General features: G+C 46.6%; 1 protein-coding gene across 1 annotated transcript in view; it reads left to right on the forward strand.

Annotated features, from left to right (window-relative positions):
* The first annotated feature begins 235 nt into the window (after nucleotides 1-235).
* Nucleotides 236-18,849, forward strand: part of LOC124799316 (UDP-glucosyltransferase 2-like) — a 54,653-nt gene continuing 36,039 nt past the window's right edge. Inside the window, exons 1-3 of the mRNA XM_047262904.1 lie at nucleotides 236-280; nucleotides 11,647-12,045; nucleotides 15,953-16,212. Of these exons, the coding sequence (XP_047118860.1) occupies nucleotides 11,647-12,045; nucleotides 15,953-16,212 (659 nt within the window). The 5' untranslated portion in view covers nucleotides 236-280. The remainder of the gene's footprint in view (nucleotides 281-11,646; nucleotides 12,046-15,952; nucleotides 16,213-18,849) is intronic.

The raw sequence follows: 18,849 nt of genomic DNA on the forward strand, positions 1-18,849 counted from the left end.
TATTAAAACGTATAGCATCTAGGTAAAGCTCTATACCAATAGTTGTTCAAGACTCAATTGTTCTCGATGATGTAAATCTGCATCATCACGTATTTCGACGCCGCCTGACTCAGCAGGCGGCTGCGGTTCGAAGGCTGCCGCCGTTGATCTTCAATTTGCTTATCTACAAGGCCGCGGCTGTCCGCAGACCGCCAGCGGAAAACGATCTCCCGAGACACGCAGAGTGCGAGCGGCTTGTGTTCGCTGCAGCCACCGGTGGGGGTTAGCACCGAGAGCGATTGTAAGTACTGAGTCGAACATCGCTTCTACCTCGAGTCTAGTGTCACTGTATGATAGATGCTAGGTGTTACGAGAGTAACGCCTCGAAACATTTCCTTGTGAAGGCAAACATCAACACTTTTGCGTAGTTCGTACCTTTTCATCAGCACCTGTTTTCAGAAACGGGCATTTACAGTAGTACGTGATCCTCCTATGCTGTACCAAAGACAACGACGTCTGATATACACTGTGTGTGTACAGTTCGTGAATGTGCGCCTCAGCCGACCGAACAAAACTTGCACGGTCGCTGATACGTGAACAGGTATTACATTGGTCATTTTCCGAAGTCGGCACATTGCCCATAAAGTTTGCGTGAAAACTGGGAAGTTACAAATCCATCCAGCTACCAACTCATGCGGCGTTTTATTAAATTGAGCGACTGATTCCAAAAAGAATTCGCTTCTGCTATTGTTTTTTTGATGCTGATACTTCGACCGCATTCCGTATGAGCAAAGTGTGGGCTGTCAGCGGTAACTCTTAACAGCCACGCTCCCGCCAGGTAGATTTTAAAATATGTTACAATGATACAAAAATGATAAAAATCGTGCTAAATTCTGCATAGCTTCTCAGTTGCAATATCATCGAATTTCTCTGAGTTTTCCTTAAAAGATAAAAGCAATTTGTCTTGATAACAAGTAAAACTGATGTGTTCACTGGTGTCTGGTAGAATTAGTAGTGATGCAGGTCCACGATTTGGAACTATAAGAACTGGACAAGAAACGTGATTTGTTGATTTCGAGAAAGCAGTCAGCAGTAGGTTATGAGGATTTTCGAGACGTAGTGTTTTTCCTCCGGCATCAGGAAACCTGCTGGTAATGGAGAAACTACTCAAGACAGTTTGACTAACGATATGTAGTGAACATACTAAAACGTTCATAAAATAATTATAACATGTTCGCAAAAAAAAAAAAAAAAAAAAACGCATCACGGAAAATAAAATACTTAGGAACAGGTGTAATGGAACTGACAGTTTTCGTACACAGAAACGAAATTTGTAATCCGAAACTCAGTTGGACTAATAACGTCTCAAGTGTAATAACGTACATATTTATTATTCACTACTGTTGATAGAATGGTTTATTACATTCGTTTAATCTTACATTACGTCGTAAGTGCTGCATAAATGAAAAAGTATAAAACAAAAGCCGTATGATTTTTTACTCTTAGCAAAATGGGTGCGTATAAATTCATACTTAGTCGCATTTCACTAATGTGAATGTAGATAGTTTCCGTATTCTCTAAGACTATACAGCAAACGAAAATTGTAGGTTGGAATGGAAATGACAGCAGGCAATAGGGAGAAGAGAATTAGTTAGAATCGGAGTAAAATGAGCATTCTGTTAAAAGTGGAATGATAGGACCGAGATTGCGGTCAGGTAAGGGAATCTGGATAAAAGTTTGTTGGGATGCAATATGGAGAGTGTGTAGGTATGAGGTTTGGGGGGACTGTTTGTATAAAGGTGACAGGAAAGGAGGGATAATAATTAGGAATAAAACCATTGGCTGGTTAGTGTTCAGTTTTCGGAAAGCGCAAGAAATCCGAAGGCGTTAATATGGTAGAATGGGGTGAGGGTGTGGGGAGAGGACACTTCTCGTAATACTGTCTCACGATATATAAGTGAGCGAAATATAACTGGCCCGCGAAATATTTATAACACTGGAGCTGAATTGACTCCTGTTAATGGAAAGGAGAACTGCCAACACTGGAAATGCTGGAAACCGAGATTTCTGTTTCCAGCCGGTTGCCATTCGTCTATGTCTGCGCTCGTCCCGAGTACTCCGCATTGAGTCATTATGCTTGAGTGAGTAAGACGAGAAGATGGGTCTAGAGACCATCTGCGTGCAACACAAAATAGCGCTTACGATAATACATGGTGCATTCACTGTCGAGTGTCATGCAAAGCACAATTCGCGTGAAACGTTTGTGCAACTGTTCGCGGAAGAGTTTAAAACTGGAAGTGTTTTGGTAAAAACCTCCTGCACTTAGTGTGCAAAATGACACTAAACTGGCTATGTAGCAATATAAACCGTAACAATGGCCAATCCTGCGTCAGTCTTACTGTAAATATTTTTCCTTCGTGTATAAACTGATGAGCCAAAACATTATAACTGCCTGCGTAATCGCATATTGATCGAACTTTGAACGAAGTACAGAGGCGATTACGGGTGACATGGGAAGTTCTTGGTAAGTTTCTGGATGTATTGGCACGAGATACGGGCTGCTTGTGTGTGGGCGCACGGAAGACACCTAGTAGTGCCGCAGATGACTTCCATCGGTTTCAGCTCATACAAATTTAATGGTCAATCCATCAACATGATTTCACTTCCTAAACAACTGTAGTACGATTTTGGCCCCTTACCACAGACAGTTTTTCTGATGGAAGATGCCACCGCCACTGGGAAAGACGGCAAGATTGAAGGGGAGCACGTTGCTCGGAATAACGTTCACGTTATTAATAGACGCCTCTGGTGCTCACATTTACGAGATGCGTTCAATATGCAATACAGCACTTTTTTTTATGAGAGCAGGTTGATCTTATTCAGCATTCCACTACATCGCTCTTTTGGCTACAAAACTCAATTTTTCAAAATAATCTCCGCTCAATGCGACAGCCTTGCGCCATCTTACTGGGACGCCCTGCATGGTACCACTCTACTGATCGCCTTCGGAGCCAACGTTGGTTGCATCAGTGACCTTCCCTTCATCCACGTACTGCTTCCAGCGGAGTGCATCCTTCACTGGGCCACACAGGTAGAAGTCGGAAGGTGCGAGATCTGGGCTGTGGGGTGGACGAGGAAGAACAGTCCTAGGAAGTTTTGTGAGCTTCTTTCAGGGTGAGCAGCCTCGTGCGAGGCGTTGCATTGTCGTGGAGAATGAGACGTTTGCATTTTTGTGGCGACGAACAATCAGAAGTCGATTCTACAGTATCCTGAGGGTAGCACAGTATACGTAAGAGTTGATTGTTGCACCCTGAGGGGGAACATAAAACACAATCACCCATTCAGAGTGCCAAAAGACCGTCTCCATGACTTTACCGATTGAGGGAGCGGTTTTGAACTTTTTCATCGGAGGATAGGTGATGTGGCGCCACTCCGTGGATCGCCGTTTTGTTTCCAGTTCGAACTGATGAACACATGTTTCACCGTCTTTGACTAAGTTCAACAAAACACTGCCACGATCAGCCTCGCAACGCGCAAGCAATTCAGTACATACACTACTGGCCATTAAAATTGATACACCACGAAGGTGACGCGCTACAGACACGAAATTTAACAGACAGGAAGAAGATGCTGTGATATGCAAATGATTAGCTTTTCAGAGCATTCACACAAGGTGGGCGCCGGTGGCGATACCTACAACGTGCTAACGTGAGGAAAGTTTCTAAACGATTTCCCTTAGACAAACAGCAGTTGACCGGCGCTGCCTGGTGAAACGTTGTTGCGATGCCTCGTGAGAGGAGGAGAAATGCATACCACCACGTTTCCGACTTTGATAAAGGTCGGATTGTAGCGTATCGCGGTAGCGGTTTATCGTATCGCGACATTACTGCTCGAGTTGGTCTAGATCCAATGACTGTTAGCAGAATATGGAATCGGTGGGTTCGGGAGGGTAATACGGAACGCCGTGCTGGATCGCAACGGCTTCGTATCACTAGTACTCGAGATGACAGGCATCTTATCCGCATGGCTGTAACGGATCGTGCAGCCATGTCGCGATCCCTGAGTCAACAGATGCAAGACAACAACCATCTACACGAACAGTTCGACGACGTTTTCAGCAGCATGGACTATCATCTCGGAGATCATGCCTGCGGTTACCCTTGACGCTGCATCACAGACAGGGGCGCCTGCGATGGTGTACTGAACGACGAATCTGGGTGCACGAATGGCAAAACGTCATTTTTTCGTATGAATCCAGGTTCTGTTTACACCATCATGATGGTCGCAGACGTGTTTGGCGACATTGCGTTGAACGCACATTGGAAGCATGTATTCGTCATCGCCATACTGGCGTATCACCAGGCGTGATTATGGGGTGCCATTGGTTAGATGTCTCGGTCACCTCTTGTTCGCATTGACGGCACTTTGAACAGTGGACGTTACATTTCAGACAAGTTATGACCCGTGGCTCAACCCTCCATTCGTTCCCTGCGAAACCCTGCATTTCAGCAGGATAATGCACAACTGTATGTTTCAGGTCCTATACGGGACTTTCTGGATATAGAAAATGTTCGACTGCTGCCCTGGTCAGCACATTCTGCAGATCTCTCACCAACTGAAAACGCCTGGTCAATGGTGACCGAGCAACTGGCTCGTAACAATACGCAAGTCACTACTCTTGATGAACTGTGGTATCGTGTTGAAGATGCATGGGCAGCTGTACCTGTACACGTCATCCAAGCTCTGTTTGACTCAATGCCCAGGCGTATCAAGACCGTTATTACGGCCAGAGATGGTTGTTCTTGGTACTGATTTCTCATGATCTATGCACCCAAATTGCGTGAAAATGTAATCACATGTCTGTTCTAGTATAATACATTTGTCCAATGAATACCCGTTTACCATCTGCGTTTCTTCTTGGTGTAGCAATTTTAATGGCCAGTAGTGTATCATCCTTCGTTGATCTTTTTGGTCTCCTGTTAGGCGGCAAGGAACTCAGAGGGCACACACCTTTTGAGTAACACTACTGGTGGACGAGTGTGTCAGCACTACAGAGACGTGCAATTGAGGAGTGATGTGTTTGATTATGATCCGTCATTCACACGTTGCAATACTGCAGGAGTCACCATTGCGTGCGCCTGGCCGGCACGCGGGTGATAGGACAGGTTTGTGCGACCTCGTTGCGATGGTGACAGACGCCTCGCCCAACCATTCACCGTCCTTACGTTCACTGCCAGGTTTCCGTAGACACTCTGCAAGCGCCTATTAATATCTGCGACGCTTTGGTTTTCCGCCAAAAGAAACTCAGTGACAGTTCTCTGTCGAAAGGCACCTCCGTTACAGACGACATTTCGAAGGCTACACCACCGCCACCTTCTGCAACTTCAAGAAACTATAGAAGGCTGTTGTTGTTGTTGTGGTCTTCACTCCTGAGACTGTTTTGATGCAGCTCTCCATGCTACTCTGTCCTCTGCAAGCTTCTTTATCTCCCAGTACCTACTGTAGCCTACATCCTTCTGAATCTGATTATTGTATTCATCTCTTGGTCTCCCTCTACGATTTTTACCCTCCACGCTGCCCTTCAATACTAAATTGGTGATCCCTCAATGTCTCAGAACATGTCCTACCAATCGATCCCTTCTTCTAGTCAAGTCGTGCCACAAACTCCTCTTCTCCCCAATTCTGTTCAATACCTCCTCATTAGTTATGTGATCTACCCATCTAATCTTCAGCACTCTTTTGTAACACCACATTTCGAAAGCTTCTATTCTCTTCTTGTCTAAGCTATTTATCGTCCACGTTTCACTTCCATAAATGGATACACTCCATACAAATACGAGGGCCGTTCAGAAAGTAACCTCCGGTTGATTTAAAAAAATACACCAAGTTAAATAAAAATATTTTAATATATACATCTTGCAACTACATCTTTGCACTATTTTTCTACATAGTCAAATGGTTCAAATGGCTCTGAGCACTATGGGACTCAACTGCTGAGGTCATTAGTCCCCTAGAACTTAGAACTAGTTAAACCTAACTAACCTAAGGACATCACACACATCCATGCCCGAGGCAGGATTCGAACCTGCGACCGTAGCGGTCTCGCGGCTCCAGACTGCAGCGCCAGAACCGCGCGGCCACTTCGGCCGGCTCTACATAGTCTCCATAGCGATTGAGGCACTTATCGTATCTCTTCACAAGCTTTGAAATTCCTTCTGCATAAAAATCACCCGCTTGTGCCTGGAGCCAGCCTGTGACCGCACCGCATCTTTGAGCTCTTCGTCGTCATCAAACTGCTGTGACCCGAGCCATTTCTTCAAATGCATGAAGAGGTGATAATCACTTGGCGCCAAGTCTGGGCTGTAAGGTGGATGGTTGATATCGTCCGACTTGAAGGACTCAAGAAGGGCCGTTGTTCTGCGAGCAGAGTGAGGACGGGCGTTATCGTGCAAAAAAACGATACCGGAAGTCAGCATACCACGGCGTTTGTTCTGTATAGCCCGTCGTAACTTTTTTATTGTTTCACAGTACACGTCTTGATTAATGGTCGTACCACGTTCCATGAATTCAACCAACAACACCCCTTTGGCATCCCAAAACACCGTTGCCATCAGTTTTCTGGCAGAAAAATCTTGCGAGGCTTTTCTTGGTTTGGTAGGCGAATTTGAATGTGCCCACATCTTTGATTGTTCTTTTGTCTCAGGGTTCACGTACTTAATCCAGGTTTCGTCACCGGTCACGATTCTGTTTAACAATGGTTCTCCTTCGTCCTCATAACGTGACAGAAAGTCTAATGCAGAGGCCATTCTTTGAGTTTTGTGGTGGTCGGTAAGAATTTTGGGCACCCATCGTGCACAGAACTTACGGTAACCCAATCTTGCTGTCACTATCTCGTACAAGAGAGTCTTAGAAATCTGTGGAAAACCAGTAGACAACTCCGACATTGAGAAACTTCGATTTTCACGAACTTTTGCATCAACTGTCTGAACCAGTTCGTCAGTCACCAATGATGGTCTACCACTCCTCTCTTCATCATGAACGTTTTCTCGTCCACTTTTAAATAAACGTACCCATTCACGGACAACTCCTTCAGTCATAACTCTTGGTCCGTACACGGCACAAAGCTCACGATGAATAGCTGCTGCAGAATATCCTTTGGCTGTAAAAAACCTTATGACACCACGCACTTCACATTTGGCGGGGTTTTCTATTGCAGCACACATTTCAAACTGCCACAAAAACTAAACTAGCGCAGGTACGACGTTCACTCGACCACGGCTTGATACCGACTGACCTGTTGAGTGCGTGAACGCACAGATGGCGTCGCTACTCCCCCCACAACCCGCACTGTGACCAATCGGAGGTTACTTTCTGAACCGCCCTCGTACTTTCAGAAACGACTTTCTGACATTTAAATATATACTCGATTTTAACAAATTTTTCTTCTTCAGAAACGCTTTCCTTGCCATTGCCAGTCTACATTTTATATCATCTACTTCGGCCATCATCAGTTATTTTGCTCCCCAAATAGCAAAACTCCTTTACTACTTTAAGTATCTCATTTCCTAATTTAATTCCCTCAGCATCACCCGACTTAATTCGACTACATTCCATTATCCTCGTTTCGATTTTGTTGATGTTCATCTTATATCCTCCTTTCAAGACACTGTCCATTCCGTTCAACTGCTTTGCTGTCTCTGACAGAATTACAATGTCATCTGCGAGCCCCAAAGTTTTTATTTCGTCTCCGTGGATTTTAATACCTACTTCGAACTTTTGTTTTGTTTCCTTTATTGCTTGCTCAATATACAGATTGAATAACATCGGGGATAGGCTACAACCCTGTCTCACTCCCATCCCAACCACCGCTTCCCTTTCATACCCCTCGACTCTTATAACTGCCATCTGCTTTCTTTACAAATTGTAAATAGCCTTTCCCTCTCTGTATTTTACCCCTGCCACCTTCAGAATTTGAAAGAGAGTATTCCAATCAACATTGTCCCAATCAACATAGAAGGCTGAAGCCGGAATATTCGACGATGTCCCACGACAACTTCCGTATTTTTTCAGCCGAAATTGCACAGAAAAAAAGCGTTTCATTACATATTAAACGCCCTTCGTACTATCACAAGTGTTGTTGAAGCCTGGTAGAATATTTCCTGCAGTTTATACTGCCCCAACGATCTGCATCCGTGGCCAGTTCTTGTTTAGAGTAGCCATTCTCCTGGATGACGGCGTATTCGGAAACGAACATCGACCTGGTGCATCAAGAAACGTGATTCGCTTGTCTACACGACACGTTTCCTCTGATCCAAGGACCGGTCTCGATGATCTGTTGTCGACTGCAGTCTTAATAGACAACGTCACTGGGTCAACAGGGAAACGGGTTGGAGTCCTGAGACAGGTAGGACGCGCCTACTGCGGAGATCCATACAGAACCACGTGCACTGAACGGCGTGCCACGAAACTCTCGCAACTGCACCAACATTGTATTCTGTCGCCATATCTGCCACAGATCGGAGCCCATCTTTCTTTTTCCCCCAGAGCGTACATTCCTCAGACCTCCACGTTTGGCGGTGAGGCGTCTATGTACAACACCTTGTCGCCTACCCCTGGACTTAAACCTCCTTCGACCACTTCCCGTTGATGCTCACGGCCGTAGCACGTGAACAGTCGACTAGCTTCTCCGTTCTCTGCTCTTTTGCAGCCGTCGGACGACAACAACTGCCCTTTGTCAAAGTCGCGGATGTCAGCTGATTTTCTTATTTGCGATCCGCATTGTGGTGGGAATGATCCCCCATTTGTCTCTGGTCCACTTCTATACTTTCTTTACCGCATCCCGTATCCGCAGTGCCATGACTTGTGACTCGATCTTTCGTTGGGTGGTGGTCATAATGATTTTTAATGAGTAATTATACAGGATATTTGTCCATTACTCGCACAAAGAAAAGCAGTGAATAGAGGACGGTTAAACAAGTAAAAAATCTTAGCAAACATAGGCCCATAAACCAAGCGTTTCCCTGATATGGCGTTTATTCCTACCTAGCAGACTTACTGATCGTGAGAAATTTTCTGGAACACAAGCCAATCTGCTATTTACAGTATCTCCCTTACGGTGATGATGTGTTTGTGGCACATGCATAGTGGTGCACTGGCACACTTTCATGTGGCCATTCAGCAATGCACAGTACGAATGGTCAATAACAAATGAATCGATCGTGGTTCACCACACAGGACACCGACATCAACTCCGTGGATTTTTTCCTGTGGCGATGTTTAAAAGCTTCATTGTATTTCACCCCTTTCTGAGTACTATGGGACTTAACAGCTGAGGTCATCAGGCCCCTAGAACTTAAAACCACTTAAACCTAACTAATCTAAGGACATCACACACATCCATGCCCGAGGCAGGATTAGAACCTGCGACCGTAGCGGTCGCGCGGTTCCCGACTGAAGCGCCTAGAACCGCTCGGCTACAACGGCCAGCCATATGTGTAAATCCTCGAAGACTCTGTTATAAGATGTTCACGTACTGAGACGTAGGACACTGATCAGTCAGAACATTATGATCACGTGCCTAATAGCCGAAATGTTCACCACTGGCACGGATAACAGCGGCGGCATTTTGTGGCAGGGAAGCAATGAAACCTCGGTAGGTCGCTGGAGAATGTTGGCTCCACATCTACACACACAAGTCCCCTAATTCCCCTAAGTTCCGGGAAGGGGGGCCATGAGCAATGACGCCATGTTCAATCACATCCCAGATGTTTTCGATCGGGTTCATATCTGGCGAGTTGCGAGGCCAGCACATCAACTGCGTTCCTCGAACCACTCCATCACACTCCTGGCCTTGCGACATGGCACATTATCTTGCTGAAAAATGCCACTGGCGGCAGAAAACATGATTGTCATGGAGGGCAGTACGCGGTCTGCAACCAGTGTGCGGTACTCCTTAGCCGTCACGGTGCCTTGCACGAGCTCCGCTCGATCCATGGTTTCCCACGTGAATCTTCCCCACAGCATAATGGAGCTTCTACCAGCTTGTCTCTGTCCTGCAGTATAGGTATCAAGCAGCTACTCCCTTGGAAGACGTCGGATTTGCACCCTCCCATCAGCCTGATGAAGAAGATATCGGGATTCATCATAGCATGCAACACTCTGACACTGCGCCAAGGTCCAGTACCGACAGTCATTCACCCGTTTCAGTCGTAGTTGCCGATGCCTGGTGTTAACGTTGCCACATGCATGGGTAGTCCGCTTGCGGAGGGCCAGTGTTGGGACACACATGTACTCTGCCCAGTATTAAAGTCTGATGTTAGTTCTGTCACGCATCGCTGCCTGTCCTGTTTTATCAGTTGTCCCACATTACGATGTCGGATATCTTAAATGAGGCGCGGCCGAGCAACCCCTCGACGTCTGGATGTGGTTTCACCACGTGTTGAAGTCGCTCGCCACAGCACTCCTCGAACAATCGACAAGTCGTGCAGTTTCCGAAATGTTTGTGCTCAGCCTCCGGGTCATCACAATATGTGCCCTCTGTCAAACTCAGATAGATGGAGCGCATTCCCTATTCTACACACGGACAGCACGCTCATTGATACTACATGCACAGTGCGTGTGTCTGACTAGCAGTTATCCTCTCCAGGTGACTCTGCTATCGACTGGACGGCTTTATATCGATAGCAGGCCAGTGGCCGTAATGCTCTGACTAATCAGTTTTTTTTTTTCCTTTACTGGATTTCGATTCCCCCCGAAGGGGGCGGGCTGGCAGCAGCTTAGTACGCCGCCCTTCAGCCTACAGAATTTTTTTAACATAAGAAGATAAGAAAACAATAAAAACAGGCTATAAAATGGTGATGTAAAATGTAAATCGGCGGAAAATTGTGGAAAGTTAAAACATAAAACTGATGGTGGGCGATGATAATAAAATACAAAGGAAGCAGACAGGGAAAAAGTAGACAGACAATTAAAAAAACACGGCGACAGTCTGGATTCTGTTCGCAAGAGACATATAAAAAAAAAATCACACCCTGCGATAGCATGATGTCCGTTCGCAACACTTTGGAAAGATGCACAACACTTAGCAATCACTAAGAACACTGCACTAAAAGGTCGGCATGAAGATGACACTCCATAGGCAAGGGCAGATGGGAGGGGGGCCTGGACAGAGGAGGGGGAAGAAAATAGGGGGGGAGAGGAAAAGACGAAAGGCGCGGAGAGGGAGGGATGACGAAGGGAGAGGACTCAGAAGGGGGGAGCAGGGTACACGCGAGAGGGAATGGGAAAAGGCAGAGGAAGGAAAACGCAAAAGGACTCGGGGGAGAGAAGGGAGGCAGAGAGAGGGTAGGCAGGAAAAAGCAGAATGGAGGGGGGAGGGGAGGGGAAGAGGGAGCCCGGTAAAAGGACAAGGAAAGGAGGGCGGGTGAGGTTCAGAGTTGATAGGAGGGATATATGGAGGGAGAGAGGGTATCATCCGGGAGGGGGAGTTGACGGAAGCCACCTTCGGAAGGGAACTAATCAGTGTGCATCATATCGGGGAAACCATTTGTGTGCGGACATATTTTTGCTAGGATTATTTGCCTGCTGCTCGCCGTTTCCGTTTGTGTACTGTGTGTAGTGCTGAAGACGTACAGGAGTGGGACAACAAATAGCAGGGCCGCGTTGCAGATGCGGCTGTTGGGCCTGCTGCTGTGTTCGGCGGCGCTGGTGGCTGCGGCGGTGCCCGGCTGCCGGGCTGCGCGCATCCTGGGCCTGTTCCACTTCCAGGGCCGCAGCCACTGGGCCATGGTGGAGCCGCTGCTGCAGCAGCTCGCCGCCAGGGGGCACAACCTCACCGTCGTGTCGCACTTCCCGCAGAAGAGCCCGCCGCCCAACTACCGCGACGTCAGCATCCGCGGCTCGGTGCCGACCATCGTCAACAACCTTACCGTCGACTTCGTGCGCAGCCTCAATGTGGTGTTCTTCATGTGGCAGAACACCTACGACTACTGCGAGAACATCTTCGAACATCCCGGACTGACCGAAATCTTGACGACGAACGAGAAGTACGATCTCATAATGACGCAGGTATGCAGCTACAACCCTCTCATATATTATGAGTTAGTGTGCAGACAATGTAAATGCAGTGCAACTTGGCTATAACAACATCCAACGGACCTTGAAAATTATGTTGTCGTAAACGAGTGTCGTTGTAACCGAGATTCGTATTGTCAGTCTATTGTGGTGGCAATGGAAAAGAACATATTTATTCAGCCTCGTTTTATTTTACATACACTATTCACTTTTATGTTTACATGAATACAGATATACAGCAGTACGTCGAGTACTTACCAGACTGCTTTACTTAGGAGTGAAGTAATTAGACATTTTTTCCGCTGTCCAATTACCCAAAACACACTTTTTAAACTACGTTCTACGTTCATTGTTTCATTTCCAATTTCATTGCTCCCTCCCCTAGCTTCATTGAACATTTCAAAATCCTAATGACTTCTAAAGCGTCACCCATAGTAGGGATGTGCACTTTATTTCTTTCTTCTTCTAATTTCTTCTTCTTCTTCTTGTTCATCTTCATCTCCCTTGAAACTTCCTGGCAGATTAAAACTGTGTGCCGGACCGAGACTCGAACTCGGGACATTTGCCTTTCGCGGACAAGTGATCTACCAACTGAGCTACCCAAGCACGACTCACGCCCCGTTCTCACAGCTTTACTTCTGCCAGTACCTCGTCTCCTACCTTACAAACTTTAATGAAGCTCTCCTGCGAAAGGCAAATGTCCCGAGTTCGAGTCTCGGTCCGGCAAACAGTTTTAATGTGCCAGGAAGTTATATCAGCGCACACTCCGCTGCGGAGTGAAAACCTCATTCGTCATCCCCCTTGCTCACTTCATCGTCGCTGTGACCCCAATTCTTCATTTCATTCGCCATATCCTCTTCAGTTTGCGAATCGGTTGTAACAAGGTCATCATCTACTGTTGCATACGTTTCAATGTCGCACCGACTGAGACTGTCACAGTTGATTTCTGGCAGCAATGCAGACAGTGGCAGATCATCATCGTCATCGACCGTCTGTTCAGTTTCGGCGGCACTTATTCCTTCAATTGTGATTCCCACACGACGGAAACAGTCGTTGATGGTTTGGGCTGCGACTCAGCTCCAAGCTTTGGTAATGCATCCATCCATCAAGGTAACAGAATAATCCTGCTTTGGCAAGTTAAAAAAGAGAAGAGTTGTGTATGATCAACCTCTCGCCTCAAAAATATTTCTCTCCTTCATACCTCCTCTGTGTTACCGCAGATGAAGTGCCACTGATCTCATTTGTACCAGGACACGCAAGGGGTCTAGTTGCCAAGTACAGTACAGTACACCACCAGCGACCAACAAGAGGGTAGCCATGCGCCACCGCCTCCTGCAGACATTCATGTTCCGAAGATGATCTGATAAAAAGATCGAAACCGGTCACCATTAAAAAAGTTAAGCGATCAAGACTGCTTTCAGTTTATTTATAATAATTACAGATCACTGTTCTGCTATATAAGAACTATGTTCTTTAAAATGTTAAACGGTACAACTATAACTACTAGACTGAATGAACATGAAAGGAGTTGGAGACTGGAAGAGGAAATTTCCACCTTTGCCGATCACGCTCTGAATGAATTTCATCCTTACGACTTTCAATGTGGCGTTCTTCATAGGTCAAATAAAGGCAGAAAACTAACATTACTTCAAATTCTGTCTATCAGTAAACACCACTATTCACCCTTGCTAAAGAGTGATAATGCGCTTGGTGTTCATATCTTCTTTGTGTATTTCAATATGGTTGTGTTTTTCGTGTAGATCTATAGACATGTTAGGACATATGTCTTTGGAATTACAATCTCAGTGCAGTTATAAATTCTTGTTCATATAATGTGGGCTGTCTAGAGTCTTAAGCTGTCTAAGGATTTCCTAATAAGCCGAAAGCTGGTTCACAACGAACTGTAAAATAAATATTATTGTGGAACATCAGTAATGAGTATTCCAGTTTTTAATGGGTATTTGCTCCTCCAAGTACCTGCCGATATTCTGCACAAATACTCTGCCGGGGAAAAAACTAGTACAACTTTTTAGAGGTTTCCAATTCACTCAAGATTTATTGCTGCAAGAGCGCATGTGGAGTACATTACATTACATTTACAGATCAATACAAGCGATTCTGAGGTACCAGCTATCGAACCACGCTGAAACACTATATTAGTACGAGGTGTAACTCTACGGGCCGCAATGCTGACAATGGCATCCAGTCGATCCTACAGATGTCGAATACTGCCTTAGAATACGTTATGCCGCGCCTGATCGACTAGCTCGTGTAGTTCTTAAAGCAGTGTTGGCTGACAAGTCGCACGAGATACTTCTCGTCCAATCATATCCCACATATGCTCCATTGGAGACATATCCGGAGATCGTGCTGGCCAGAGAGGTTGCTGCACGTCTTGCGGAGCATGTTGAGTCTCATGGGCAGAGTGTGGCAAAGCATTATCCTGTTAAAAAAACAAATGTCCTTCCTGTTTAGAGAATGGCAAAAGGATGGGTCTAAAAACATTCAGCACGTACTAAGTGCTGCTTAGCGTCCCCTCCAGAAACACCAAAGGTGAACGAGAGTTACAGATTACCGCACCCCAGACCTTGATGCCTGGAGTGGGGCCTTCGATGCTGTGGCGTGAGTGAAAGTCGGGTTAGAGGTGTGCGTGCCTGTATTCCCACTGCTAATAACCGGTTTGCAACAGATGGTATTCACACGTCTGGGTTCACGAGCCCTCTTTTCTGAACTGTGGTAGCTGTGCGGTCGCTGCTGCACTGACAATACATTGATCCTAGTGTGCCTCTGTGCTGCTTGGTCGTCCAGAACCTCGTCTATGGTTGTGAGTATTTTCACGTGACCACCGACACCAGCGTCGTTGCAAATCTGACAGAGAACGTCCAACTTGGAGAGGCAGCTTTTCGAAAGGACCACCACGCCACACGGGAGGCCACAATCTGACCCATTTCAGACTAAGCTGGCTGTAGGAATCCCGAGTGGGCCTCCGTGGCACGGTTGCCAGCTTGCTTCACACGTTTTGCGCCACGCTGAGCCTTCTGGTTGTGAGCATTCCCTTTAAGGGGGGTAGGACGCAAAACGGGCCGACTTGGAGCAGGAGAGGCACCATAGGACATTTTAATTTACGCTGCCTATACTTCTGCAAATAAATTCATAAAACTTTGTTAGCATGACCAGGAAGGATTCAGGATTCACACTCATGGCAGATGAAGTTCAAAAACATAACAAAACAATTTTTTTTACATGTGAAATTTCATAATCTTTTCACTTGGTATTGGCTGGATTTGTTGCTGTAGGTACACTTTTCTTCGATGAATCTTGCACAGCATAATAACCATACTTACAGGTGTATGAAACTCTAGAATTTCCCAAATCTGTTAATAACTGTGGTAAAAATTGAGGTAATTAACTATAAAATTCGAGTTTTCTCTGAACACGAAGTTTAAAACGTAACACCCCATGCGTTTTTCCGTAGATTAAATAAGTTCTAGTGTTTCATACACCTGTACGTATGGTTTGTAAGCTGTGCAAAATTCATAGAAGAATCTCTCTTACTTATGAGGAAAAGTGTACCTATAGCAACAAATGCAGCAAACAGTAAGTGAAGAAAATCATGAAATTTCACATTTAAAAAATATTATTTTTTCGTGTTTTTGAACTTCCACTGCCATGAGTGTGAATCCTGAATCCTCCCTGGTCATGCTGACAAAGTTTTATGAATTTATTTGCAAAAGTATAGACAGTGCAAATTAAAATGTCCTGTGGTGCCTCTCTTTCTCGAAGTCGGCCCGTTTGACGTCCTACGAAGAGTGCGCTCTGGTAGCCATATCGAAAGCTATCTTTAAACCCCGCATACTCGCGCAGCTGTGAATTACGTGACGAGCTAGCTGACTGTCGGCAGGTGTTCGGGGCGGACTGCTTCGCCGGCTTCCTGCACCGCTTCCGGGGCACGCCCGTGGTGAGCCTGACAACGAGCGTGATGCTGCCCTGGAGCAACACTCGCATGGCCAACCCGGACCACCCGGCCTACATCCCCAACTACTACCTGCCGTACGGCCCGCGAATGAGCTTCACCGAGCGGCTCGTCAACACAATCGCCACGGTCGCCACCAGCGTCGGCTTCGACTACTACTCCGCCAGCCTGGTGGACCGCCTCAACAGGTAGCCGCAGCACCAGTTCTGAGAAATCTCGCACGGCAAACGCTCGAACAGAGGCCGCAAGTATCCGAGAACCTGATTGGAAAATTCCAAGGAGTAGTTTCCGTGGTAGACTCTGTTGTGTCCGACTTCTCGGACATTGAGGAAGCTACACTACTGGCCATTAAAATTGCTACACCACGAAGACGACGTGCTACAGACGCGAAATTTATCCGACGGCAAGAAGATGCTGTGCTATGCAAATGACTAGCTTTTCAGAGCATTCACACAAGGTTGGCGCCCGTGGTGACACCTACAACGTGCTGACGTGAGGAAAGTTTCCAACCGATTTCTCATACACAAACAGCAGTTGACCGGCGTTGCCTGGTGAAACGTTGTTGTGATGCCTCGTGTAAGGAGGAGGAATGCGTACCATCACGTTTCCGACTTTGATAAAGGTCGGATTGTAGCCTATCGCGATTGCGGTTTATCGTATCGCGACGTTGCTGCTCGCGTCGGTCGAGATCCAATGACTGTTAGCAGAATATGGAATCGGTGGGTTCAGGAGGGTAATACGGAACGCCGTGCTGGATCCCAACGGCCTCGTATCACTAGCAGTCGAGATGACAGGCATCTTATCCGCACGGCTGTAACGGATCGTGCAGCCACGTCTCGATCCCTGAGTCAACAGATGGGGACGTGTGCAAGGCAACAACCATCTGCACGAACAATTCGACGACGTTTGCAGCAGCATGGACTATCAGCTCGGAGACCATGACTGCTGTTACCCTTGACGCTGCATCACAGGCAGGAGCGCCTGCGATGGTGTACTCAACGACGAACCTTGGTGCACGAATGGCAAAACGTCATTTTTTCGGATGAATCCAGGTTCTGTTTACAGCATCACGATGGTCACATACGTGTTTGACAACATCGCGGTGAAAGCACGTTGGAAGCGTGTATTGGTTCAAATGGCTCTAAGCACTATGGGAGTTAACATCTAAGGTCATCAGTCCCCTAGACTTACAACTACTTAAACCTAACTAACCTAAGGACATCACACACATCCACGCCCGAGGTAGGATTCGAAACTGCGACCGTCGCAGCAGTGCGGTTCCGGACTGAAGTGCCTAGAACCGTACGGCCACAACGGCCGGCGGAAGCGTGTATTCGTCAACGCCATACTGGCGTATCACCCGGCGTGATGGTATGGGGTGCCATTGGTTACAGGTCTCGGTCACCTTTTGTTCTTATTGACGGCACTTTGAACACTGGACGTTACATTTCAGTTGTGTTACGACCCGTGACTCAACCCTTCATTCGATCCCTGTGAAACCCTACATTTCAGTAGGATAATGCACGACCGCATGTTTCAGGTCCTGTACGGGCCTTTTTGGATACAGAAAATGATCGACTGCTGCCCTGGCCAGCACATTCCCCAGATATCTCACCACTTGAAAACGTCTGGAAATGGTGGCCGAGCAACTGGCTCGTCACAATACGCCAGTCTCCACTCTTGATGAACTGTGGTATCGTGTTGAAGCTGCATGGGCAGCTGTACCTGTACACGCCATGCAAGCTCTGTTTGAGTCAATATCTAGGCGTATCAAGGCCGTTATTACGGCCAGAGGTGGTTGTTCTGGGTACGGATTTCTGAGGATCTATGCAACCAAATTGCGTGAAAATGTAATCACATGTCAGTTTTAGTATAATATATTTGTCCAACGAATACCCGTTTATCATCTGCATTGCTTCTTGGTGTAGCAATTTTAATGGCCAGTAGTGTAGTAATCATACAGTTAATTAAAACACTCTGAATAAGTAATACTTTATTAATCACAATAAACTCATCTTTGCTCGCCAACCTCGGCTGCAGCTATGAAACCGCAGTCGTGAACTTGCGCTCTAGAACACACTATATGAGCCACGAACACTGAGTGGCGAACAGATACAAGTTCAGAATAGCCGAAATGTGGCTTCATTACAGTCACTAGAAAAAACAAGTTTGACAGATCTGGTAGTGTTGGCGCGTAGGCATAGTTCACAGGAGATCTGTTCACTCTCCCGTGGCTGACACGGGCTGTGCCACGGTGAGTAGGCAGCACAACGACATTATTCCTGCAGGAACTTCCCGGAAGTGGAGAAGATCCGACCTCCATCACAACTGCCCTCCTGGCCTCTGGCGACGCCATTTCAGGGGGGAGGCGCCTCGGAAATACGGGACGCCCGGTGTCTTCCCACCATCTCATTGGCGCCTCGTCATACTGCTTTGCGATGGTCGACACGTCTTGCGCCGCTCACGATACTCGACGGCACTGCAGAATCTACAGATGTTCTTAACCGCCTACATGTGTAACTTCCATAGAGACCGATAATAGTAAATAGCAGCGCATGCAAAAGGAGCCGGTTTGAGTGGCCGAACGTTTCTAGGCGCTACAGTCTGGAACCGCGCGACCGCTACGGTCCCAAGTTCGAATCCTGCCGCGGGCATGGATGTGTGTAATGTTCTTAGGTTAGTTAGGTTTAAGTAGTTCTAAGTTCTACGGGACTGATGACCTCAGAAGTTAAGTCCCATAGTGCTCAGGGCCATTTGAACCAATTTTTGCAAAAGGATTGAGCGCTATTCCAGGGAATTGTGGTAGAGCTGCTCTTGTTTACTAC

The sequence above is a fragment of the Schistocerca piceifrons genome, chromosome 5, assembly GCF_021461385.2.
Source record: "Schistocerca piceifrons isolate TAMUIC-IGC-003096 chromosome 5, iqSchPice1.1, whole genome shotgun sequence".
Taxonomy (NCBI): domain Eukaryota; kingdom Metazoa; phylum Arthropoda; class Insecta; order Orthoptera; family Acrididae; genus Schistocerca; species Schistocerca piceifrons.